The sequence below is a fragment of the Lutra lutra genome, chromosome 5 (assembly GCF_902655055.1).
Source record: "Lutra lutra chromosome 5, mLutLut1.2, whole genome shotgun sequence".
Lineage (NCBI taxonomy): Eukaryota > Metazoa > Chordata > Mammalia > Carnivora > Mustelidae > Lutra > Lutra lutra.
Window position 1 is genome coordinate 502,335 of NC_062282.1, and position 26,466 is coordinate 528,800.

The window sequence follows — 26,466 nt, forward strand, 5'->3', positions numbered from 1 at the left end:
TATGTTGCCTACAAGAAACTCATCTTAAACCCGAAGACACCTCCAGGTTTAAAGTGAGGGGGTGGAAAAGAATTTACCATGCTAATGGACATCAGAAGAAAGCATGAGTGGCAATCCTTATATCAGATCAATTAGATTTTAAGCCAAAGACTATAATAAGAGATGAGGAAGGACACTATATCATACTCAAAGGAACTGTCCAACAAGAAGATCCAACAATTTTAAATATCTATGCCCCTAACGTGGGAGCAGCCAACTATATAAACCAATTAATAACAAAATCAAAGAAACACATCGACAAGAATACAATAATAGTAGGGGATTTTAACACTCCCCTCACTGAAATGGACAGATCATCCAAGCAAAAGATCAACAAGGAAATCAAGGCCTTAAATGACACACTGGACCAGATGGACATCACAGATCTATTCAGAACATTTCAGTGCACATGGAACATTCTCCAGAATAGATCACATTCTTGGTCCTAAATCAAGTCTCAACCGGTATCAAAAGATTGGGATCATTCCCTGCATATTTTCAGACCACAATGCTCTGAAGCTAGAACTCAATAACAAGAGGAAATTTGGAAAGAACCCAAATACATGGAGACTAAACAGCATCCTTCTAAAGAATGAATGGGTCAACCAGGAAAATAAAGAAGAATTGAAAAAATTTATGGAAACAAATGATAATGAAAACACAACGGTTCAGAATCTGTGGGACACAACAAAGGCAGTCCTGAGAGGAAAATATATAGCGGTACAAGCCTTTCTCAAGAAATAAGAAAGGTCTCAGGTACACAACCTAACCCTACACCTAAAGGAGCTGGAGAAAGAACAAGAAAGAAACCCTAAACCCAGCAGGAGAAGAGAAATCATAAAGATCAGAGCAGAAATCAATGAAATAGAAACAAACAAACAAACAAAAAAAACCAATAGAACAAATCAACGCAACTAGGAGCTGGTTCTTTGAAAGAATTAATAAGATTGATAAACCCCTGGCCAGACTTATCAAAAAGAAAAGAGAAAGGACCCAAATAAATAAAATCATGAATGAAAGAGGAGAGATCACAACGAACACCAAAGAAATACAGACAATTATAAGAACATACTATGAGCAACTCTACGCCAACAAATTTGACCATCTGGAAGAAATTGATGCATTCCTAGAGACATATAAAATACCACAACTGAACCAGGAAGAAATAGAAAGCCTGAACAGACCCATAACCAGTAAGGAGATTGAAACAGTCATCAAAAATCTCCAAACAAACAAAAGCCCAGGGCCAGATGGCTTCCCAGGGGAATTCTACCAAACATTTAAAGAAGAACTAATTCCTATTCTCCTGAAACTGTTCCAAAAAATAGAAATGGAAGGAAAACTTCCAAACTCATTTTATGAGGCCAGCATCACCTTGATCCCAAAACCAGACAAGGATCCCATCAAAAAAGAGAACTACAGACCAATATCCTTGATGAACACAGATGCAAAAATTCTCGCCAAAATACTAGCCAATAGGATTCAACAGTACATTAAAAGGATTATTCACCACGACCAAGTGGGATTTATTCCAGTGCTGCAAGGTTGGTTCAACATCCGCAAATCAATCAATGTGATACAACACATTAATAAAAGAAAGAACAAGAACCATATGATACTCTCCATAGATGCTGAAAAAGCATATGACAAAGTACAGCATCCCTTCCTGATCAAAACTCTACAAAGTGTAGGGATAGAGGGCATATACCTCAATATTTTCAAAGCCATCTATGAAAAACCCACCACGAATATCATTCTCAATGGAGAAAAACTGAAAGCTTTTCCGCTAAGGTCAGGAACACGACAGGGATGTCCGTTATCACCACTGCTATTCAACATAGTACTAGAAGTCCTAGCCTCAGCAATCAGACAACAAAAGGAAATTAAAGGCATCCAAATCGGCAAAGAAGAAGTCAAACTATCACTCTTTGCAGATGATATGATACTATATCTGGAAAACCCAAAAGACTCCACTCCAAAACTGCTAGAACTTGTACAGGAATTCAGTAAAGTGTCAGGATATAAAATCAATGCACAGAAATCAGTTGCATTTCTCTACACCAACAACAAGACAGAAGAAAGAGAAATTAAGGAGTCCATCCCATTTACAATTGCACCCAAAACTATAAGATACCTAGGAATAAACCTAACCAAAGAGAGTAAGAATCTATACACAGAAAACTATAAAGTACTCATGAAAGAATTTGAGGAAGACACAAAGAAATGGAAAAATGTTCCATGCTCCTGGATTGGAAGAATAAATATTGTGAAAATGTCTATGCTACCTAAAGCAATCTACACATTTAATGCAATTCCTATCAAAGTACCATCCATTTTTTTCAAAGAAATGGAACAAATAATCCTAAAATTTATATGGAACCAGAAAAGACCTCGAATAGCCAAAGGAATATTGAAAAAGAAAGCCAAAGTTGGTGGCATCACAATTCCGGACTTCAAGCTCTATTACAAAGCTGTCATCATCAAGACAGCATGGTACTGGCACAAAAACAGACACATAGATCAATGGAACAGAATAGAGAGCCCAGAAATGGACCCTCAACTCTATGGTCAACTCATCTTCGACAAAGCAGGAAAGAATGTCCAATGGAAAAAAGACAGCCTCTTCAATAAATGGTGCTGGGAAAATTGGACAGCCACATGCAGAAAAATGAAATTGGATCATTTCCTTACACCACACACGAAAATAGACTCAAAATGGATGAAGGATCTCAATGTGAGAAAGAAATCCATCAAAATCCTTAAGGAGAACACAGGCAGCAACCTCTTCGACCTCAGCCGCAGCAACATCTTCCTAGGAACATCACCAAAGGCAAGGGAAGCAAGGGCAAAAATGAACTATTGGGATTTCATCAAGATCAAAAGCTTTTGCACAGCAAAGGAAACAGTTAACAAAACCAAAAGACAACTGAGAGAATGGGAGAAGATATTTGCAAATGACATATCAGATGAAGGGCTAGTGTCCAAAATCTATAAAGAACTTAGCAAACTCAACATCCAAAGAACAAATAATCCAATCAAGAAATGGGCAGAGGACATGAACAGACATTTCTGCAAAGAAGACATCCAGATGGCCAACAGACACATGAAAAAGTGCTCCACATCACTCGGCATTAGGGAAATACAAATCAAAACCACCATGAGATATCACCTCACACCAGTCAGAATGGCTAAAATTAACAAGTCAGGAAATGACAGATGCTGGCGAGGATGCGGAGAAAGGAGAACCCTCCTACACTGTTGGTGGGAATGCAAGCTGGAGCAGCCACTCTGGAAAACAGCATGGAGGTTCCTCAAAAAGCTGAAAATAGAACTACCCTATGACCCAGCAATCGCACTACTGGGTATTTACCCTAAAGATACAAACGTAGTGATCCGAAGGGGCACGTGCACCCGAATGTTTATAGCAGCCATGTCTACAATAGCCAAACTATGGAAAGAACCTAGATGTCCATCAACAGACGAATGGATAAAGATGTGGTGTGTATATACACAGTGGAATACTATGCAGCCATCAAAAGAAATGAAATCTTGCCATTTGCAACAACATGGATAGAACTAGAGGGTATCATGCTTAGTGAAATAAGTCAATCTGCAAAAGACAACTATCATATGATCTCCCTGATACGAGGGAGAGGAGATGCAACATGGGGGGTTAAGGGGGTAGGAGAAGAGTAAATGAAACAAGATGGGATTGGGAGGGAGACAAACCATAAGTGACTCTTAATCTTACAAAACAAACTGAGGGTTGATGGGGGGAGGGGGATTGGGAGAGGGGGGGGTGGGGTTATGGATATTGGGGAGGGTATGTGCTATGGTGAGTGCTGTGAAGTGTGTAAACCTGGTGATTCGCAGACCTGTGCCCCTGGGGATAAAAATATATGTTTATAAAAAATAAAATTTAAAAAAAGAAAAAATAATAAAAAATAAAAATAAAATAACCCACCAGAAACTCCCAGACAGCTGTAGAAAGTGGATCCAAAAGGAAGCGGCCCTACTGCCCTGATTCTGTGAAGAGCAGATGCCCCCCCACCCCTTACTCCATGTCTCTTTCCTACAGTGACTCCCTAACATTTTTCAATGAAAATTTTCAAAGATCTATAAAAGTTGAAAGGATTGTACAAGAATGCCCAAATACTCAACACGAGGTTCTACCACTGTTAAAGTTTTGCTGTATATTTTTTAACCCTATGATTATCCATCCATCATTGTACATCCCGTGTGCTCCAAAGCCTGTCAGATGCAGACAGCAGCACCTTCAGTAAAGCGCAGTAGATCACAGTTTTAGCAAACCCATTTTTGTACTGCGTTTCTCTCTCTCTCTCTCTCACACACACACACACACACAATACAAGACCCACACTTAAGAACATTTTCTGTCCTTCGCTTTTTCTTCTCCTTCCCTCCCTACCTTTGCTCCCATGTGAGCTGCACCCCTGGGGACCAAGCAAATGCTTCAAATCAGTCAAAGAAGCCATTCCAAGCACTTTCTGTCCGCATTCCCGGGGAAGCCAGAGACCCTCCTTTTGGCTCTCCTCCTTGATTCAGACCCCCTGCCCTGTGGCTCTGAGCTCACCTTTAGCATCAGGGAGCCCTCTGGGTGGATGGCAGTGGTGGAACAGGGACTCGGGCACTTTTGGAGTAGCTGGGGATCCTTGTGTTCTTCTCTGCAGGGATGAGGCAAAAGGAAGGAAAGACTCCTCTCAGCAAAGAAGGGCCCTGCGTTGGGCAGTGAGTTCAGAGAGCGCCCCTGAGGCTGCCCAATGCCATTCACTCGCCATTATTGTGACGCCCTCATCTGCAAAGCCTCTGAGCCAGCAGCTCTTGGGAGGTTGTCTGTGTGCTCTGGGGTCGACTACACAATGTGAGGAACCCTGTAGCTCCACCGGTAGAGGTCTATAAGCGCTTGCCAGCGAGAGGCCACAGAGCCACTCCTCTTACTGTGGTGCCCCACCCTGGACCCCTGCGTTCATGAGCCTGTGGGGGGTGGGCAGCAGGGCTGAGTTATGAGTGGACAAAGGATGGGCCTTGGAGCCCACAGCATTCCAGGCTCCTTTGTTGCAGCAGCTCTAGAAAATGAATGCAGGAGATGGTCCTTGGTTATCCAAGTATGTCCAGTGTAATCTCATGAACCCTTACAAGTAGAGAAATGAGGAAGAGGAGGAAGTCCAAGAGATCTGAAGTATGAGAAGAGCAGACCCCTGTTACCAACTAGAGACCGAGGGGCAATATGGAAACTGTGGGAAAACAACAAATCTGCATTCTGAATCGGCCTAGAAGAAATTCTTCCCCATTCCCTCCAGAAAGGAAAGCTGACCTGGTGAACCGTGACAGCGCCTCCAGAGGCACCAGGCATGGACCCCACTGCACTTGCCCAGGCAAGTGATCCATGCACACATGGAGATAATGAGTCTTGCTTTAAGCCACTGGATTTGTAGATATTCGTCATGCAGCAACAGAACATTGATACAAACCACTTGATGGACATTAGCTGAGTGGAACACCCGAGAAATTAGGCAAGAGAGGTCTTTATACATATGATCCTACCTCCACAGCAGATAAACAATCCAGAAGAAATACTCCCAATAAATTGATCTTAACGACTATTAGAGAAAAGCACTTGAGAAAGTCCTTCACAAAGTTCTAGAAGGCCCCAAATATACCAGCAATCAACATCGTGTCATGCCGCTAGCGTTCTCTGAAGGTTTCATTTTTGGATTGGCATCAGGTCAAGGGATTTAAACACACTCCTTGATCTCCAGGAACTGACACCCTGACACACTACAGCAGGCTTTGTCTGGAATATAAGGCCGGTGGTGTCCGGGCAGGGACTCCTCGTGGTCAGGTTCCCCTAGGGACACTTCTTCGGTAGAGAAAGGCTGCTGCTCCACGCTGCCCGGCGCCCCGAAGTCCGCCCGACCCTTCTGCAACAAGGGGCCTTGCAGCAGGACCGTTAGCTCCTTCTCCAGTTGGAGAGGACAACACTGGGTGGGAAATAAACATTCCAGAAACGAGGAATATGGTTCCTCCCAATGACAGAATAACTTCTATTCATAAAACCCGTTTCTTTTTCTTTTGACCATTGGGATGGTACATGGAATTTTTTTAAAGGGCTTCTGAAGAGTTGCACAATGTGATTACGACTTCTAAAGACACATCAGTGTGTGCGAGACTCACGAAAGCGCTCGAGAACGTCACTCGGAAGACACTGCTCGGAGCGCCAGCCCCTGCCTGGCTCGCCGCACCCCGACTTCCGCGGGTCCCCGGCCCCCGCCCCTCCGGGACGCGAGCGCCTCTCCGCACCGGCTTCCGGCCCGCTCCCCCGCGGGAGACCGATTTCCGGCTCGGGGCGCCGCGCTGCGACCCCGTGACCCCGGGGCCTCGCGCCTGCTCCCGTCCGGGGAACGCTTCGGGTTGCCCCACTTCGACCTCCGCGTGTCTCGGAAGCGCACGAAGCGGTTCTAGGGTTCGTGCGGGAAAGTAAAGCGGGAACGAGTCGTCCAGAGCCACGGAGAGCGAGCGGCAGGGGGCGGGGGCGCGGCGGGCGGGGGTCGCGGGGCTGCCGGAAGCGGGTCTCCCCGGGGAGCGGCCGGAAGCGGGTCTCCCCGGGGAGCGGCCGGAAGCGGGTCTCCCCGGGGAGCGGCCGGAAGCGGGTCTCCCCGGGGAGCGGCCGGAAGCGGGTCTCCCCGGGGAGCGGGGCCGCCGCGCCCTTGCTGGGCGGTGAACCGGCAGCGCCCCGCCCCCGGGAGCACAGACGGACGCGCAGTGAGGGTCGCGCAGTGAGGGTCGCGCAGTGAGGGACGCGCAGTGAGGGTCGCGCAGTGAGGGTCGCGCAGTGAGGGACGCGCAGTGAGGGTCGCGCAGTGAGGGTCGCGGGAGCCCAGCCGAGGGCGCGGCTCAGCGCGGCAGAGACTCCGCCAGCGCGCGGAGGGCGTCCGTGCAGCTCGGGGGAAGGTAGTTTTCCAGCAGGCGGGACGGCCCCGGCGCCGGCGGCCTCTGCTCGCGGCGGGCGACAAACCAGAGTAACAAAACGGCAGAGGAGCGGACGCTCGCACAGAGTTCGAGTCGGTGGCTAGTTAATCCTGGGCGGTGGGACTTCGGAGGCTGCTGCTCCCGAGAAGTGTCGCACTGGGGGCGGCACTCTCGTTACTCGAGGACCCGTGTGTTCCCTTCTAGGGTCAGAAGGGTCCCTTCTAGGGTTAGGTCAGAAACTGGGGGTGGGGTGGCTGACGCAAATGGTAAGTGTGGGTTTTACTTTTTCAGAGATTTTATTTGACACCGAGAAGGAGCAAAAGCAGGGGAGCAGCAGACTCCCCACTGAGCAGGGAGCACCATGTGGGACTCGATCCCAGGACCCCTAGATCATGACGTGAGCCGAGGCTGCTGCTTAATGGACGGAGCCACCCACACCCCCCCAGATTCTACTTTCTAAGAAAATGACAAGCTGCTTCTCAGAGCGACCTAATTGGACTCCCCACCAGCGAGGTGTGATCTCGGCAGCCTCCCCGCCCTGGCTCCTGTTCGTCCTGGGCACAGCCGGTCTAGTGTTGTAATGGTCCCTGCGCACCGTCTTTTCGTGGGCTTATTTGTCACCCATCGGCCCTCCTCAGTGAAGAGTTGGTTCAAATCTTTTGCCCATTTAAAAAATTAAAGCACTGGATCATTATCGAAAGTTCTTTATATATTCTGGACACAGTTACATGATTTATAAGTATTTCATTTATGTCTGTGGCTTATATTTTCATTTTCTGAATGGTGACCTTTAGAAAAGCAAATGTTTTTAATTTTTATGAGAAGCAGGTGCAGAAATATGTGGGCCTCAAAGGAGTCAGCCCTGCTGGCTTGATTCTATAGATAGTGAATGTAGAGATGATGTAACACACACGCACGCACACTGCATCGCACACCATGCAGACTCATATACAGTCAGTCAGAGGACTGTGCCAACACACAAAGCACTGTGCTTGAGAAGTCCCAGCTACAAGGTGACCCTGGGCATTCTCCCAGGCCTAGATAATAGGAGTGGTGAAGGAGGGGGCACCTCGGTACCTTTGGGAGTCTCGTTTGGATGGACAGCTCTTCCTTCTCTGCTGCAGCTCTTGGAGTCTGTTGCTGGCGGCCCTGTGTCATGTAGTCAAACGTGCTCAGCTTCTTGGCCACTAGAGAGGAGAGTGAAGGAAACACACAGTTATGATTACACAAGCAAGCAGGGTGGCCCACGTGCCACAACCTGGCCTTCCAGGGCTCCCCCAGGGTGCTGGGAGCTGCTTCTTAACCTGGAACACTGGGGGCTGCTGGATGGCCACTCCAGAGCTCGTCTCGCCTGTGGGCAGCAGATAGCAGTTCCTTATACCCCCAAGGCCTGGGGCCCCCCCACCCTGGGAGCAGCTGCCCTGCCTCCCTCCCAGGCCTCCAGAGTCCATGTGGACTGACACTGAGGGCTGTGTCCGGTATCGTGGCAGTGGCACCTGAGGCTGCTGAAAGGACACCTGCGAGCTGTTTCGTGAAACGGGCTCTGGGTCCTTCAGCCACGCACCTCAGGGGAGGTGCCCAACTTCCCATTACCCTTTTCCTAAAACCAACAAACAGGACAGATGGTTTCTATTTATTTCCGGAAAGTGAGAAAGGCCACCCACAGAAGCCTGTTTGCAGCTCGAGGAGCAGGCGGAGGGCGGGCCGCTCCCCACGCCCTGTGGAGCCCCCAGAGGCTGCTTCCCAGGTGGGGTGAGTGGGGCAGAGCAGAGTCCATCTCCTTTCCTGGTGCTTTGTGCAAGCACTTCTGCTTTTGTCTGCTTTGGCTTCTCTCTCTCAAGTCCTCCTGGCCCTTACTGCATTCTTCACACTCCCTCAGAACCTGCGTCGGTTTGAGGGTACAGAGCCGCACTTGGCTACCTGCTAATGAAAACTCTCGTCCCTTCACCTGGATTTGCCCAGCCACCATCGCCATCGGAGGGTAAGCACACGCCATGGGTCTCCCAGAGCTCATGCTCCTGAGCTTTGTGGCACACTTCCATCTGACAGGAACAAGAGGAGAGGCAGTCGAGGAAGCAAGGCCAGAGCACAGTGTGCACCGAGTGTCCCTCGTGTTCGCTCTGGCCTTAGTAGGCTCTAGCGTGGGAGCTCAGAGCCACTGTCCTTCGGGAGGCTCTCCCCAACCTGTGTGAAGGTGGCGTTCCCTAACCCCTGCCGCTGGCACTCCCGCATCTGCGCGTCTTTCTGGGAGAGCTTGCCCTCACCAGCATTCCCACTCCTCCTCCTGTGCTGCAGACTCATCTGGGTGTCCTTTTCCCAAGCTTCCAAGTGGAGCATCTAGCTGCTAGCCCCCAGGCCCCCCACCTCAGGGCATTCATGTGGTCCCATCCTCTGGAGAGCAGGCTGACCCCAGTGCCTCGCAGAAGAGGTGATGGGGTGTCACTCCCATGACTGCGCTACAAAAGACTGGCTCTGCCTTGCTCCTTCTCTTGCCTGCTCCGGTGAAGCCTGCTGCCCTGTCGGACGCTCTGTCGAGCTGGAGCATCCACACAACAAGGAATGGCAGGAGGCACTGGCTACCAACACACAAGGAGCCAAGGTCAGGAGCTGACCTGCCACTGCCCTGCTGATGACCCTAGAAGTGGATTGTCCCGTCAGATGAGACCGCAGCCCCTCCTGGCATGTGATGGGACAAGGGACCCATAGAAACTGCCAGGAACTAAGACTGTTGTCTCAAGCACCTACATTTTGGGGTAATTTTACTGTGCCTACAAGAGCTAATATCCCCACTTTGTTCTGGAGGTCTGTTCTCTGATGTCCAAATCCCCTATCCGCAACACCTTGAGCCCTAAGCTCAGTGTGCTTCTCCCTTCCGGGGGTCTCCTGTGCACGCCACCATAGTGAGTATGGCACCACCTCGCTCCGGGTGCCTGAGCTAGAGCCTGTTGCTCCCTGTCCCCAGATTGCAGGTGACCAGGAGCCCTGTGGACTTGTCCTTCAGTCTTGCATCTGTCCATCCTGATTGGCTGCAGCAGGCTTCTGGACCTGCCCAACTAGCCACCTGCTAGCTATCATGTATGCTGTGACTGTGTCCCCAAATGCACCCCGTCCCCTTGGCCAGTGTGTGGAAGCTTTAAGAAGGGCCTGGGTCGATCTGGCCCCGGCTCCACAGAAGACACAAGGATATTCCCTGCACCAGACCGACTCCAGCAGCTGCACAGGGCCCACCGGTGCTGGCCTTTCCCACATCCAGACCACAGAGCGTCATCTACATTCAAGGAAGGGCTTCATGGGGTGCAGACGTCCTGTCCCTGTGCCAGGGAGCAGTGGAGCCACAGCATGCAATGCCATGTGGACACCAGAAAACCACCCGTCTCCCTGCGGCAAGGTTGGCCAGCAGAGACTCCGGCCCTGCTCGGCTGTTTCTCATTGTTAGGATTTGGTGCTTTTCTAAATCCCCTGTTCTTTTTTCAAAGTGCCCTGTTCCTGCCTCAGATTCCACTCCTTTATCTCTGAACCTTCTAACTCGAGGTCTCTGCAGGTCTCAGAACACAACCAGCCCTGCCGTCCCTCGAGGGGTGTCTCTTCTCATCTTGTCTTTTGTGCTCCTCTCTGGCAGCGGCCAGCTGAGCCATCATCTGCCTTGGCACAGGTAGACATACGGGCTGGGACACGTACTTAGATACAGATGGAAGACAAGCAGGTGCCCCAGCAGCAGGAGGCCGATGACGTCCAACAGCAGCACCAACACCCCAATGCCCAGGACCACAGGGGTCTTCACCTTTACAGGGAAAAGGGGGAGGAACAGCAGCCAGGTGTTCTCGTTGGAGACCTCTGTGGAGGCAAGGGAGACACGCACGATGTCTGGCACCCAGGGCATGGCTGCGCCTCTCCTCAGGAGACAGAGCGCGGTGGCAGGAGGAGGAAACCAGCCCCAGGGAGCCCCTCTTCCTCACCCGGGTGTGTGCCCTGCCTTACCTAAGTGCCATTGCAGCTCTCTTCCATCCCACTTTATGGGGCTGGAGGAGGGGGACCGAGTGTCCAGGTCCCAGAGCCCGGCCCCGTGCCCGGCCCCCACACCCAACCTGCCCATCAGCCAGATCCTCGTCGGTCCTTGCCAGACTGTCCCCACCCTCAACCAGCCAGGCTCTCTCTCCCAGAGACCCTGAAGGCCGCAGCCAGCACCTCGGGGCATTTCCAGAGCATGGCCGCCTGCACTGCAAAATTAAGTGTAAGGAAAGCGCTGAGGGATCTGCAGGCAGGCCCAAGATGGAATTCCGGCTGAAATGCCCTGACTCCGGGCCCTTGTGTGGAGCCCCAAAATGTGGCGGCCAGGCCTGCTGTGCTGCGTCACTGCAGGCCTTGGGGGCTGCAGAGCCATGTGCGTGGAGCTGGCCGACCCCACGCTTGTCCCCTCAGCTGGAGATGTTTCGATGACTTCCCACCAATGACAGCAAAGTGTCCCAGGGAACTGGCGGTTATGCAGCCCCGTGGAATCTTCCGGAACAGCACACCCAGATCATCGCCTCATTCCTCAGGCATTCTCACATGTAGCTGGTCCCAGTGTGGTTCCAGAGCCAGCAGGTCCCAGAGAGAAGCCAGGGTCACTTGGCCTCTGTGCACCTGCTGCGGCCACAGAGGCTGCTGGGCTCCGGCAGTCACCCCACCGTCTGTCCCCACAGCTCACTGCAGCACGGCCCGGCTAATGCCCAGGACGGGAGGCCATAAGGAAACGCGCCAAGGTGCTGCTGGGGGCACTTGGCTGCACAGAGGTTGCCGCTCTCCAGGTGCGAGCCACGTTTTGGAGCATGGAGGGGCACTGAGAGACCCCGTGGTGGGGAGGGCCTTCACGTGGAACCCCCGTGCCCAGCCTTGACTGCTCTGGAGGCTGCACGTGGAGACTACTGGGAAAGCTGGCAGACGGGGGGCTCCCACCGGCTGTGCACAGAGCCTGAGCCGCCGGTCTGCTGAGTGGGGACCAGCCTTGCCGAGGCCCCGCTGCTCCGCTGTTCCACAAAAAGGACCCAGATGCGTTTCCAGGCAGAGGCAGATCAGACAATCCATGCCGCAAGGGCTCGGCTCTGCCAGGGGCTGTGTGGGGCCTCGGGGCGAGGGTGCACGGGGCACAGTGCCCCCAGGAAGAGGCGCAGGGCAGCTGGGCTCTGGGCTGGACGGCAGCAGGAGCCCTCCAACAGCACAGGCTCCGGAGAAGGGAGATCGGGGTCATCACTGGCCCCGTGGGCTGGCTGGCCACTCACTTCCCCGGGAGGAGGGCGCTGTCCAGACCTGCTCCGGAGCCCGAGGCTGGGCCTTGCAGAGATGTTAGAGCCCGGGCAGAGTGGGGGGTCCTGGAATGTTCTGAGCTGAGTGACAAGGTCCTCTGTTCTGCTCTACGTGCTGGGCCACGATGAGCTCTGGAGAGAGGCCTGGGCTGAGACAGGCAGCCTTGGTCTGCGCCCTAAAGGCTTAGGTCCCCCAACACTCCAGACAGATGCAGGTGGTCCACTGGGGGACCTTCATCAGTATCCGGGCCGCTGTGGCCCATGGCCACACACTGGCCAGGTCAGACAACAGAGATGCTGTGTGGAGGTCAGGGTGTGGTGGGTCCCAGCTCCCTCCAAGGCTGTGGGGGACAATCTGTCCTGAATCCTCCAGCTCCTGGGGCTCCAGCCACCCCTGGGCTGTGGCTGTGTCCCTCCAGTCTCATAAAGATGTTCTCAACAGACCCAGCGCCCCTCCGCACACACTCCTGGGTACTCAGTGATCATTTCAAGATCCTTTCCCCAGGTAAGGTCACAGTCATGGGTCTGGGGGTGAGATCATGGATGTATCTTTGAGGCCACATCCAACCTCACATCTGTTCCTAAGGCTGGGCTCCTGCCCCCACTTAGCAGAGACCTGCAGCCATATATCACCCAGAACCCATCCCTGGGCAGCCCTGCCCTCCCCAACCCTACCCTGCTCCCCACCCAGACCAACTGCAGGGCACCGGGGAGGAGGGCTCCCCTCCAATGCCTGGGGCGACCTGGGAGCACAGCCCCCAAGCAGCCGGCACCCGCGGGTCCCGCACCTCCTCCTGGTGTTGGGGGCCGCTGCTCTCCTACCCGGCCACGCCGCTCACCCAGCTGGGGGCAGGCCGGGCTGGCGTCCCCCCGGAAGGAAGGCTTTTACCCCAAAGATGGCTGGAGGTACAAGCTAACACTTGCGAGTGACCCAAGAGGGAGCAACGTCACAGAGGAGATGCTGTGTACTTTTGTAGCAGGGGTGCGTGCGGAGCTCCGCCGGGTCGATGAAGAACTGGATAGAGACGTAGAGCAGGACGGCCATGAGGCAGAGCAGCCCGGCCAAGGCGGAAGCCACGGAGAGGAAGAAGTACCTGCGGGAGAGGCAGGGTCAGTGCTGGGTGCAGGGCCGAAGACCCGCAGCCAGAAAGCACAGCAAGTGGTGCGGGGTGGCCTGGCCCTGAACCCAGGACCCTGCCTTCTCCCGTCTCCTGCCCGAGCCCAATGGGAGCTCTCCGGGGGATACCGCCACTTTGCGGCCGTCCTGACGGCACCTCCATTTCCTGTGCCTTGGGATCCTCACATGTGCCCCCTTGAGCCCCCGCAAGGTGGAGAGGAGGGGCCGCCTGGCTCACAGCAGGGACACAGAGGCTCTGGGCCCCGTGGGGCGGGCACCGGATCCCACCACAGCACGGCCACCACTCCCGGCAGTCACAGAACTGCGGAAAGTGAGCCTCGTGGCCTCAGCCTGGAGTTGGGGTCGTGACGGCTGCTGCTGAACAGAACTAGGTGTGGACACACGGTGGGGTCCTAGCACTGTCCTCCATCGAGGCCATCCCGTTGGTTCGGGAGGCCGGTGGGGTGCACAAGACAGGTGCCAGGCCGGGTCTGGTTCGTGGTGGCTGAGCTCCACGCGCCCTGGGCCTGGCTTTGTGCTTTGCCATCAGACTGAAATCACTCCTGCCCCCCTTGCCTGTGCTCAAAAGACCCTGAGAATGGTCCGTCCGTCCAGAACATAAACTGTGGTGGGCATTCTTGGAATTTGCTCCCACAGTCTTCCCGAGGGCTTTCTGCTCTCGTGACCTTAGAGGAAACCACTCCTTTAACGTTTTCGGCCTCAATGTTTTCTTCAGCTAAAATTCTGTTGATCCCATGATGCTTTTCCAGAACTTCTGGAGGGCTTTTACACACCTCTTTAGGTGGAGAGCTAAAACGTGGGCACTCCCACAGGGTCGGCTAGATGTGGAGCATGGCCCAGGGGTCCAGGGGAGATGCCGTCGCATTGTGGCCCCTCACTCAGTTCCCTGAAGGGCGTCTCCTGTGCGATCCCACGCAGGCCCAGCCTCCTGGGTGTCCCTAAGCTGTAGGGGACACAGGCCTGGCCCCACACCTGGTTCTGGTCTCCAGGGAGCCCTGGCAGGCGGTGAGTTTGCCCCACACAGGAAGCCCCTAGGCCGTCCGATCGGGCCATCAGCTGGCCAGCTGCAGCCCTCCCACTGGGCTGGGGGCCAGAGCCCGTCCCGCCAACGTTCAGGACACGAAATATGGCTTCCTCGCCTGACTCCCGCGTCTGCAGAGCCCCGGCCCCCAACCCAGCACTTTCTCCGTGAGGACCTGCTTTGCTGGTTATGCTTTGCCGTCTTTTTTTGATAAACAAAGGGACAGGAGGGACTCTGGGGCAGATGCAGATAGACAGTGGCCCCATGCTCCCCCCACCTCTCCCCTCACCACCATGCTCCTTCCGCGGGAGGCAGCCTCTCCTTGTTGTGCACTGGGCACCTGCTCCCCCCCACCCCAGGCCAACACTGTCCACTGGATGCCGGGATGGCTTCCACGGCTCCCCCATGGTCAAGGGGCTTCTCGGCCCACAGGGACCCCCTCAGCCTGTTGCTCCCGGGCCCCGTCAGGACCCCTGAGCTCCAGCCCGTGTGCCTCGGTCCTCCTCCGTGGCAGGGCCTCCCCTCTCCCAACGGCTGAACCTCAAGGGGACCAGCTCACGGCCGCAAGGCCTTAAGGATGTGTGTTCAGGGCGAGAAGAGAGCCCTGCTAGTGTGAACAGGAGCTACCCTACCCTGGAGGGCCAGAGGCTCCTCTTTTGCAGGGAGGAGGCGGGACGGGGGCTCCCAGGCACCCCTAGTCACCGAATGCTGATTGGGCGTCTCTAATTAGGAGAGCTTTACAGCTCCTTCTGCTCCTTCTGGCCTGAGCCAGCCGTGCACTTCTCAGGTGGTCTTCCCACTCCGAGACGGGTGCACACGGCTCGTCGGCAGGGGGTGGCGGGTACGCAGGGGACCCCCTTGGCAGCCACATCACCAGCCAGCGAAGGCCAGTGTGAACGAGCATGGGGAGCGCCGCTCCTCTCCTGGCCATGCAGAGCCCAGGCTCCAGCCGCGGGCTCCTGCTGACACTCACAGGCCCTGGCCCTGAGCCCGACCCGGCCTGGACGCTTGCTCCCAGGGCAGCCCAGTCCCGTGCTCTGTGCTCGGATGGCATCCCTGGGAGGAGGCGGCCGCGCCAGGCCAGCACCTCAAAACCCCGCAGCTCCACCCCTGCCCCTCTGCAGGGCTGGGACCTCTCACAGCCCCCAGTGGGGGACCGAGGGGGCAGCGTGTGAGCCCCTGCAGCCTGCGGCCCGCGTGCTCACCCTGTGAGCCCCCCCCCGCCTGCAGGAGGGCTCTCCTGGGGCCCTGCCCCCCGCAAGCCCCCGCGGCCGCTCACCAGTAGTTCCTGCCCCCGACACAGTTGTTGAGCCACTTGCAGTGGTGGTCGAAGCCCGAGACGCACTTGTTGCACGCGCTGCAGTGCTTGGCCTTCGGGCTCCTGAGAGGGCGAACGTGGGAGCATCAGCCTGCCGGCAGCGCCTGAGGGAGGGAGGTGCGGTCCGCACCCCCGTCCGCCTGCAGGGGAGAGGCAGGGAGCACGGAGGACCGGGCCCCAGAGGGATGGCGTTCCCTGGCCACGCCTGCTACAGGTGCTCCAGCTTGGAGGCTGGTTTCGGACCCCACCCTGAGCCACGGGCCTCCCGCCCAGGCTGCCCACGGAAGCCACGACTAGCCCGGGCAGAGATCTGCTCGGCGAGGGGCCCAGCGCGTCCGAGAGCCACTGCTCCACGTTCAAGGACAGCAGCGCCGGCCAGCAGCCTGGGAACAGGCATGTCCTCCACAGGCCGGCCACCGCGCTGGGCAGGGGACCGTTGGCCCCACCCGCGCCCACACCCGGGCACGCACACGGTGACCTCACACAGGTGGCAGTACTGGTCCTGGATCACATGTGCGTGTTTGGACCGGTCGAAGGTGGGCACAGGCTCCGAGTAGTTCTCCTTGCGCCGGACGTTGGGCTCGGCCGGGTCGATCGAAACTGCGAGCAGGTGGACGGAGAAGTGCAGAAAGAAGAGCCCGCCGGTCACCTGGGGCAAGCGCGTCAAGGAGCGCGGCTGGGCCTGGTCCCCACCCAGGGCGGCTGCTGGCCAGCGCCGTGGGAGCAGAGTGCTGGGCTGAGAGCCGGGTTCCAGCACTGGCCCAACTCACACCCCCCGCGGTCGACGGAGTGTGCCTGTTCCTTCCTCCACGACGGACACTCGCACTGGAGAGGGGATTTCCAGCAGAAGTGGGCCCTGGGGGCACCTGCCAGTGACCTGAACGTGCAGCGCGGGGGGTGCCCATGCTGGGTGCTAAAGGAGGCGTGGGGGCTTTTCAGACAGCTGGGAGAGCATGTGTGGGGTCATCCAGAAACAAGGATGGGGAGGGAGGGCTCCCACACCCAGTCCCCGTGCGACGCGGGGCTGCCCTGTCCGCCTCCGTCTGCTCTCGGCTTCCCCGCCCCAGCCCCTCGGGCTCTCCAGCACCCACTCCCTCCATGGTGCCCAGGGTGAAACCAGGCCCTGGGACCTCATCCTCTCCTCCTCCTCCACCTCGGGACCAACACACTGTCCCCATGGAAACCAAACAGAAGCGGGGGAGGCCGCCTCCCTGTCCGCCCTGCCCTGCTTCCCTGGCCGGCTCTCGGCTCAGGGCTCCAGGCCGGGCTCCAGGGTGTGGTTCGGGAAATGGCCGGCCGTGGGCACCCGGCTCTGCCATGATTTGGAGGGGAGGAGCGGGGGCTCTGAGCAGGGGGCGGAGGTCATAACTCTGTCCTGCAAAGCTCCCGTGGGATCCTTCTCAGGCTCTGCCCCTCTTGTGATCTGGGGTCAGCCACCCAGCTGGCAGCGGTTCCGACCTGCTCGTGGGCCTGTGGCCACAAAGGCCGCTGCACCACAACCCCGGGCGGGAGGCTGCTTCTGGCCAGACCTGCTCGTTGGCCCTTTTCCTCTAGCCTCAGCGCCAGTGTAGACACAGGACTCTGATGCCCGCTGTGGGCATGGAGGCGAAGGGGAGCCAGGCCTGCTGGGCGAGCGTCACTGTCAGGGGGATGGGTAAGGATGAGCGGGGGGTGGGCAGTCAGACCAGGAAGCTGGTTCCCAAGCCGGGGGCAGGTGGAGGGGTGGCTGAGAACTTCCCCTAGTGGGGAAGGGACTGACCAGATCCCTCAGGGCCATGGAGAGGAGGGAGTGACACTGGGACACTTCATGTAGCCACCGGACCCTGCAGGGCTGGCTAGGGCGTGGGCCTCCCCTGCTCCAAGGCTGAGCCGACAACGGCCTGTTCCATGCAGGGCGTGAATCAGCGAGGGCGGGGTTGGGGGGGCAGTGGCGGGGCCAGACTTCATGGTCACAGTTGGAGACAACTGCTGGCGTGCCTGCCCCCTGCACCTGCTCCCTGAAGCCCGAGGCGCTGGCCAGACCCTAGGCATGTTCGTGTGGTTACCGGGGCAACAGGAGGCTGCCGGAGCAGCGGGCGCAGGACAGTCTGACGCTGCAGGGGGTCCAGCTGCTGGCCCAGGTGCGGGCCCCTTCCTCCGCCTGCCTCAGAAACGGGTGGGCAAGGTGCCGGGGAGGGAGCACAGGAGGGCAGTCGGCAAGGCCAGGGCTGGGATGTCCTTGAAGTCCTTTGCCCCCACAGCTACACAGGGCTTGCACAAGACCACCGCCGGGGACACAGTGTGGGGACAGCACGGCTCGTACTCTGACCCTCCAAGTGCAGGTGCCCGAGGCCCCTAACCCGAGCCACTGGGCCAGCCACATGGAGCTGCCTGCCGCTGATTCCCCCAGATGTCCCAACCCCGCAGGTGCTCCTAGAACCTGCCTACCAGGAGCCAGGGGGTGCGGCTTCCAGCCCCCCCGTGCGGTAGGCTAAGTCCCCCCACAGCCCCCTGAACACGAGGCTTTCCAAGCAAAAACACAGCCCACCAGCTTGTCTGACCTACTGCCTCCCAGCGCTCAAGCCGGTGACCCCAGGTAAGTCATGGGAATGACACGGACCAGCAGAAGGCGACCGCACTCTGCCTGGCCACTCGCTGGGTCAGCTCCTCACTCCCGGTGTCAGTGAGCACGGGCTGAGCACCGAGAGTGTCATGGGCGGTGCCACGCTCACTTTCAAGCGCCATCGCCTGAGTGTCTGGGGCTCCAGTGAGTGACAGGTCGTAAGAGCGGGATAGGAGGTCCCACTGTTGGCGAGCGGGAGGCCCTGGCCCGGAGGCCTCAGTCCCCTAGCAACAGTCTCTGTTTGGTAAAGTGGCAGCGGCGCCAGCCCGGACACACGCCCTCCCGTCCTTCCGGTTCTGCTGCAGTTAGTGAGGCGCACCCCTGAGCCCCCGCTGCCCCAGGCACGTCCGCCTCACGCCCGCACTGGACTCAGAGCAGGATGTCACCGCAGGGTCCCAGCCACAACACAGGCCCCCGGACCGCGTGGAGTGCCGTCCGACGCCCAGCCCTCTGCACAGTGGACCCTATGGGTGGCCCTGCTTCCTTCCCTCTGCAGTATGGGGGGAGCTCAGACCCCCAGGGTCGGCCAAGGCCTGCGGCGGGCTGGGCTGTCTTCCGGAAGCCGCGACCCCACCCAGCCTCCGCCTGGGTCCAGGCCCGTCCCTGCAGACACGAAGGACCGCGGCGCCCCCCAGTGGCCAGAGCGCAGGCCTCTACCGCAGGCCTGGGGCAGGGCCCCGTGTTGCCCGCTCCACTCCTGTGAACCAGACACGCTGGGGGCCCCGCAGGCGGAGGTCAGCCCGGTCAGGGCCCCTGACACGGAGACACGGGTGGCCCTGGGATCCGCAACCCACAGAGTAAGGTGTGAGGAGGGATCAAGGCCGATGTTGCTGGTGGCTGGGGGGTAGGGCGAACACAGCACTGGCAGCTCCCGGACCCTCCCCCGCGGCGTCTTTGTGACAGCCCCGTGTGCATCCACGTCCCCAGCGTCTGCCCACCCAGCCTGGAGCTGCTCTGGTGACACACTGGCAGCCTCCTCTCAGGGCCGCCATGGGACTGGCGGCCTCCACCATGGCCTGTGTGGTGGGTCCTAGCGGCCGGCAGCCTCCCTGTCTGCAGGTCCAGCCACTGCCCACCGGCAAGGGCCCAAACAAGAAAGAAGGGGGACGAGCAGCTGAAGACGGGCCATTGTCACCATGAGTGTCCCCTGAAAACACCCCTTGGGTCCCCGGCGTGCCTCTCCCACCCAGCCGCTGGGATCCAGTGCACAGCGGACATGCAAACGTCCCCGGGAGACAGGCTGCGGGCCCTGAGCCGGGTGGGCTGCTCGAATGCGACAGAAAGGCTTCTTCCCAAGCATCTGCTTGTGCGGCCCGGTGCGTGGCTGACGCGGGACCGAGCCCGTTTGTGTTTGCAGGTCTGTCCTGGCCGTGTGGCTCCTTCACGTCCTCAGGGCTCTCCGCCCCACCCCGGGGTCCCTCTGCCCCTCGCCACCGGGAGCGTTCTCCCTGAACAGACGGAGGGCAAGTCTTGCTTTTAGCTGGGATCCCTCTCCCGTGAGCTGCACGGGAGCACACGGAGGGATCCGTCGGTGCTGTGGCCACGGGGGCTCTCTGGGGTGAGGGAGGTCAGAGGGCAAGATGCCGCACCCGTGGGCGACTGGGAGCACAGGATGGAGTGGCAGGGGGGCCCAGAGGGCACATGTGGCCCCTGGGAGCTCCCCTTGGACACATTAAAGGATACACCGTAGGCGACGTCCTTCCAGTCCCATGGCAGGAAGGGGATGAAGATGCCAAAGTTGGCGACGGCCAGGATGAGGACCGTGACCCAGGCCACCGCCTGGAAGGAGTGCAGGGGCCTCGACCAGCCATTCACTCGGGACCTGTTGGGGGGCGAGGGCCGCTTGCCCCCTGCTTCCGGGACGACCCGTCTCCAGCTCCTGCCGCACAAATCCATCTACAAGACGGGAGGAGGGCCAGACAGGTGTGCATGGACTCCTCCCGCAGCTGCATGGCAAGGGGGCCCCGGGTGGTCCACCTCTGGGGGCAGGTGGCGGGTGGAGGACCCTCCAGGGTCCCAGGGGAATCCTGCGTCTGTCCAGCCCACAGCAGAGAGACAACTGCACTAACACTCTTGAGCGTGTGCAGCCCACATGGCAGAGGACCCAGGAGAGGCATCCACCCCGACCCCAGTGTGGCTGTGGCCGTGGCCGTGGTCGCCTCCAGGGATGGGCACGGGCTTTGTTTACAGATGGACTTGGACTCAGGAGGAGACCCATCACAGGCAGGAAGGAGACCCCCATCAGGAGGCCCTCATTGCCGGGGAAACACAGGAAAAGTCTGCAGGAAAAGCAGACCTTTGCTTCGGTGACCAGGTGACGCTTCTATGTGCCTGAAATCCTCTGAGAATCTTTCTACGATTTTCCCTTAAGGACAGAACAAGATCCCACATTCCCAGAGAACCGCACTGCTCTCACTGCAGGGTGGAGACCTGCGGGCCAGCGGGTTTCCGGGGCCTCCAGGAGCTCCGGGCCACCAGGGTTGAGGGGAGGGGCTGGGAGGGAGTGGCGGCCACTTCTGGCCAGGCGGAGGGCGGAGGGAATGGGCGAGAGACCCATCACAGCCATGGGAGGCGGAGCCCTGAGGGTCCTGGGGACGTCGCCGCATGAGGGCAGATTTCGGCTGCTCTCCACAGGCTGGCCACTCCTTTCTCAGGATGTGGGGCCAGGAGGGGCTTCCCTAGTCAGTGAGACCCCCAGGGGCCCACAGAGAGCATTCCCCATGGACAGCAAGACCAGCACACTGGGACTGGGGCAGGGACCTGCGCTGCCACGTGATTCCCATATTGTTCCCAAAGCAACACTCAGATGCGAGCGAGAACCAACAGAAAGGGAGCGGGAGTCAGATCCAGGGCATGCGCGGACCTTGGGACAGGGAGGCCGGATCGAGGGCACGCAAGGACCTTGGGAGGGGGAGGCGAACCAGTGACACGAAGGAAGAAATCCTAACTGATGGTGCAACAGAGGTATAGAACTTATCTTGTGGAAGGAGCAAGACATGAGGACGGAGGTCAGACCCAGGGCCACCTGCACTGGCCAGGATGAGCACAGCCCCCCATCCTGCAGGGGTTCCCAGGACGGAAATGTCACCATGACCTGTGGGGAAGCCCCAAATTCAACAGCCACAGGAATTCGTGAAATTTAAACAAGCGACTCCTGAGGTTCTGAGAGAAGTCTGAACCGAAACAGTTCCAGCCAAGGGTCTCAAGAGCGCGGGGACTGAGCGCGAGGCCTGCAGGGACATGGGTCCCCACTCCTCAAAGGGCTCTGAGAAGCTCCCCGCATCACACCCGCAAGTGCCCCAGAGAAGCAGGGAGGCGCCAAGGGCCGGACCCCACGGCGGACACACGCATCCGGGTTATGGCACAGGCGTGAGGATGGCGCACGTGAGGCATCACCCCGGGGCCCTGCGCGGGGCACCCACTTCCCCACAGTCACAGGAGCTGCGGGGCAGGTGGGGCGGATGGGGGTCCTGGGGAGAGACCACGTGGGGGCCACGGGGCAGCTTCACCCTGGCCCCTCCCGTGGCAGGCCTTGGCTCACACACCCCCGTTCACGGACACCGCGTGGTCCCTCACCCGCTCTGCAGTGCGAACCTTCTTAGCTCCTGGGGGTCACGTCAGTTCTAACCCACAACCAAACCCCGGCTCCCGACAAACGTGACGCTTCCGGTCTCCTGGGGTGGAATGGGCACGGTTCACACGGGCTCCGCGTGTGCAGACACCACCGTGCCGACACGCACACGCCACGTGTGACACCACACGTGACACCACAGCACGCACAGAAGCGTGCACCGCACCGCGCAGCCCGCAGGCACACGGGGGTTCTGGACTTCGCCTCCTCGGCCTTCCTTGGGCTCTTCCCTGGGCTTGGAGCTGCGTCCCCTACCCCCGCTCACAGCCCTTTCTTGCCTTCTGCACCTGTCCCAGTGTCACCCTCTGGGTGACCTCCCTAACGCCCCCGTCCAGTCTGAACCGGGCCCTCACCGACTCCTTCTGTAAATGCCATTAACGAGCCCCTCGCCTTGGTCTGCAGGAAGCGAACGCCGTCCTCCACTACTGTGCAGACGTGGCCGTGGGCTCGGGCAGGGCCTGGGTCCCTTTCAGCCCCAGCGGGGGCCCTGGCGTTTGTTTTGGGTCATGCCTAAGGGTTCTAGCAAGACGTGTGGGTGCCTCGATGCTCCTGGACAGCGCGGCCACCGCTACATGTCCAGCGCAAGCAGGGCCAACCTGTAGGAGCTACATGTGGGCGCCGCTATCCCGGACGACGGAGGCAGGAGGCAGGGGCTGGAACCACCGTCTCTCCATGTCCTACCTGTTCCCCTGCGCTCCCTAGAACACAGAGTCCTGGGTGCCCCCACCTGGGCACACGTGACCCCCTGAACCCCGTCACCCGACACAGGTCCTCACAGCTCCCCAGTCACTGTTTTGCTCTCCCACTTGGGGTGCGCCGAGGTTATGCCTACCTCCCTGGTTGCCACAGCAGCAATGGAACCCACTGGCCCAGGCCACACAGAAAAGCACGGGCCCCTCTCTTGGCTCAGACCCTCGTGAGGACCCCTGGTTGCCACGGCAGCAATGGAACCCACGAAGGTGCCTCACAAAGCTAGGGCTGGCCTCCCAGAGCCCCGCTGCCTGCTGGGGGGAGGGGACGGGGTGCAGAGAAGGCATGGGGGCCCCTGAGAGGCCAGGCCACCAGCCAGGAGTCCGTCTACACAGTCCCAAGCTCTGACTACACTGCCACCCACGGCAGGCCCTCGGTAGCCAGCGCAAGGCTCCTGGCCCCCCAACCTCCTGCTTCAGCGGCCGGGTCATCGATCTCACAGGTCCTCAAGACACCTGACCTGTTGGCCTGTCTGCTCCGGGGACCCAGGCTGGCACACTCCATCCAGGTTGGGAGGGATGGCAGCATCCGGAGTCTGCCCCTCAGTGGCCAGAGGACCAGAGTGGGAGACAAGGAGGGGGTGAGGGGCACGTGGACAGGGTGCCAGAGGGGGTCTCTCCCGAGGATGGCTCAGCACCCCCTTCCCTGCCTCTCCCTCAGGGTCTCAACGGTCCAGCGCAGGAGATCTCCAGGCCCATTTAGGTCCAAGGACCCCCATGTGGCCTTCTCAGATCCCGATACCCTCCTTGGTTGGGGGAACAGCAGAGGCTCCCCTGTCCCCAGAATCACACGCCTCCCTGAGGAAGCCAGCCCAGCCGGACGGGCTGAGCCGCCTCCCAAGCGCACCGTGTGTGGCACCTGTGGTGGCCGGGGATGTGCCTCCCATGGGGCAGCTGGGCCAGGCCCAAGAGAAACCAGTGGGCAGGAGCTCGGGGCCGGTTTGGAGGGAAGCTTTACCACGTAACATGCAGCCAGGAGAGCCCTCCCAGGGAGCCTGAGGACCTCTCTGCGGGGCAGGGAGCTGGGCCACGAGGCTGAAGCCAAGGCTACTTCTGGTCTGGGTCTGCTCACCCGTTCCCCCAGCCCAGCATGTCCCAGGAGATCTCAAGAACCAAAGCCTCCATTGTGGGTGACAGGACCCTGGTCCTGGCAGCCTTGTCTGACCACAGGAGCACCGGAGGAGATGGGGCCCGACACGGGGGCCCCGTGGAGTGAGGGGGCCAGAGGCCGGGAGCCGGCAGTGGGAAGTGTGTCGGCAACGAGGCTGCAGGCCCTGCTCCTGGTGCGCCGCTCAAGCCGCGAGGTACGGTCTTCACCTCGGAGAGCTTTTCGGGAAACGATGATGAGCGACCTCTCTGCCTCCCGCCCAGAACTCGCTTCTCCAGACACCCCTGTGTACAGGCCGCCCCGTGCCGGGGGCCTGTGTGCCCCCCCAGCTCAGCAGACCCTGAACCAGGCCGCTGCGGGGCGGGGCTGGGAGGTGCTAGCCCAGGGCACCCCAAGACTACAGGCAGCGGGGGCCTCCTGGTCAACCCAGGGCCGTGACCACCGCAGCCACTCACATCTCCGAGAAACGACCTTCCCTCAGAGACCCCTCTGCTCCGTGAAAATAACTTCAGAACCTGCAAACGTTAGCATCTGTTCGCCACAAAAACACTGAGAAGACAAAACCAGAGCCTGCGGAGCCCCAGCCCCTGCCCGGGGCAACCAGGACCTGCCCCACGCACGGTGTGTCCAGAAAGTCAGGACACATGTGCCACGGGGCTTCCCGAAGCCCGTGATCCCACGTGCACACGCCAGAGACGCCGCCTCCTGGAAGGCCAAGCCCGCGAGCGAGGCAGAGTGTAGGATAGGTGGGCGCAGGCGCTCACATGCGCTGATACGCGCACACACGTGCTCACACACACACACACACGCACTGACAAACGTGCTCACACGCACACGCACTGACATAAACGTGCTCACACGTGCACACACAGACACCAGACACACAGCACACACACAGCGCACACGCACTGACATAAACGTGCCTGCTCGTGCTCACAGGAGGACCCGCGTGCATGATCAAAGGCACCTATGCGCCCGCACGAGCACACACCCCAACACGGGCATAAACTCCCCCCGTCGCTGGTCTTGCTTTGAGTATAGCTTTCAGCAGAGAAAGAGCAGGACAAGCCCCAGCATACGGCGCCAACCCCACAGATCACCTCCCCACAGCGTGGCAACAGTGTGGGTGAGGGGCCGGGGTCCTGCTGTTCGATCTGTGGCTAACGCCTGGTCAGTGTGGCTCTCGGGGACGCTCCTGCTACCCTGGGCATCTGCTCAGTATTCTGACCTCCGTGCGCATCTGTGGTTCTGACTGGGATCCCGCTGGATTCCTGGAGCAGAGAGCTCAGTGACAGGACCCAAGCCCCAGGACCCCTTTCGTAGCCAGCAGCAGCCTGAGCCCGGGCAGGGTCCATGGCAAGGGCAGGGGCCCCTGGGCCCATAACGACACACTCCGCATAGAAGAACTTCAAAACCGCTGTGCTGCGGGGAGGAGGCCACGGAGCGGGAGAGCCCACCACACGGGGTTCCGGGCAGGAAGTTCACGGGAAACAGAAGTGCAGCGCTTACTGGGGGCTGCTGGGGGCTGCTCTCGGGGACAGGCTTTGCTTTCGGGCCAAGAGAAATACTCCCCAGTTAACAGAAGCGCCGGCTGCCAACACTGCCAGGGCACCAAACCACTCGGGTGCACACCTGAAGGCGGCCGGTGGCTAATTTTACGTCTCGTGAAGTTTCTTGAGATCCTTGGCCAGAGGGACCTCCTGTCCTGAGACGCCGCCCTGGTCCTCCCTTCCGCGGGCTCGTGTCTTCTGAGCGGCAGCCGCTGGCTCTCAGGAGGCCGTGCCCAGGGTGCAAGCGTCCCCAGCCTCCCAGGCCCAACTGCCCGTCTGCGGCTCCGGCCTGCGGGCAGGAGGCAGCGGCGTCTCCAGCTACGGGCACAACTGCTGAGGCCCTCGAGGCAGAGAGCTCTCCCTTCGGGTGGGTCTGGGGCTCTGGGCCTCATCCTGTCTCAGCAGGTCCTGCAAACAGGTGCCGTGTCCACGTCGGAGGCATGGTCGGGAACCGCAGTGGAGGGCCACGGAGAGGCAGGGGTTCAGCAGGGCAAGTCCAGCCCCAGAAATCGGGGCCACGCCCTGCCCACAACCTCACCTGAGAGGAGTCCACGCCAAGGTGGGGAAGAGAGATCCCCCTCCTGACGTCCTGGCAGCCGGGGCACTGAGGGCAGGCCTGCAGCCTGCGGGGGTGTAGGCTCCGTCCCCCCTCACTCCTCGGCCAGCCCTGCCACGGCTGCTGCCTGACACTGGCTTGTGTGACGCTGTGCTCCCTCCCACCGACGGCCACGAGGAGCCCTGCTCACCCAGCAGGCAGTGGTGCCGTGGGCTGGGGCACGTCTCAGGCACACACACACCCTCTCTCCCAGGACAGACTCCGCCCCAGGACGGAACAGAGCCCCCAGTCTGGTTTTCAAAAAAGGGACATAAGCAGAAGTAATGCGGGTGGGTGAGGCGAGACGTTGCGGGGGCAGGCCCGGGCCAGACGCAGAGGAAAGGGGGACGTCAGCATCACAAACGGACATGGTCGAACTCTTGTGACAAAGGCTTCGCTACAAGGCCACCCAGAGACGATACTCAGGGCGCTACTGGCAAGTG

General features: G+C 58.8%; 1 protein-coding gene across 2 annotated transcripts in view; it reads right to left on the minus strand.

Moving 5' to 3' along the window:
- LOC125099661 (palmitoyltransferase ZDHHC11-like) overlaps nucleotides 1–22,008 on the minus strand; it is a 52,679-nt gene extending 30,671 nt beyond the window's left edge. The window contains exons 1-7 of one of the 2 annotated variants that reach the window (XR_007127314.1): nucleotides 20,074–22,008; nucleotides 16,259–16,437; nucleotides 15,750–15,851; nucleotides 13,281–13,405; nucleotides 10,708–10,863; nucleotides 8,107–8,216; nucleotides 4,608–4,724 (exon numbers count right to left, since the gene is read on the minus strand). Coding sequence is in view for 1 of the 2 variants with exons in the window: in XM_047728933.1 (XP_047584889.1) it covers nucleotides 8,107–8,216; nucleotides 10,708–10,863; nucleotides 13,281–13,405; nucleotides 15,750–15,851; nucleotides 16,259–16,437; nucleotides 20,074–20,286 (885 nt within the window). In the remaining variant the exon portion in view is untranslated. The remainder of the gene's footprint in view (nucleotides 1–4,607; nucleotides 4,725–8,106; nucleotides 8,217–10,707; nucleotides 10,864–13,280; nucleotides 13,406–15,749; nucleotides 15,852–16,258; nucleotides 16,438–20,073) is intronic. The other variant, XM_047728933.1, reaches the window with a different exon arrangement.
- Nucleotides 22,009–26,466: the final 4,458 nt, after the last annotated feature.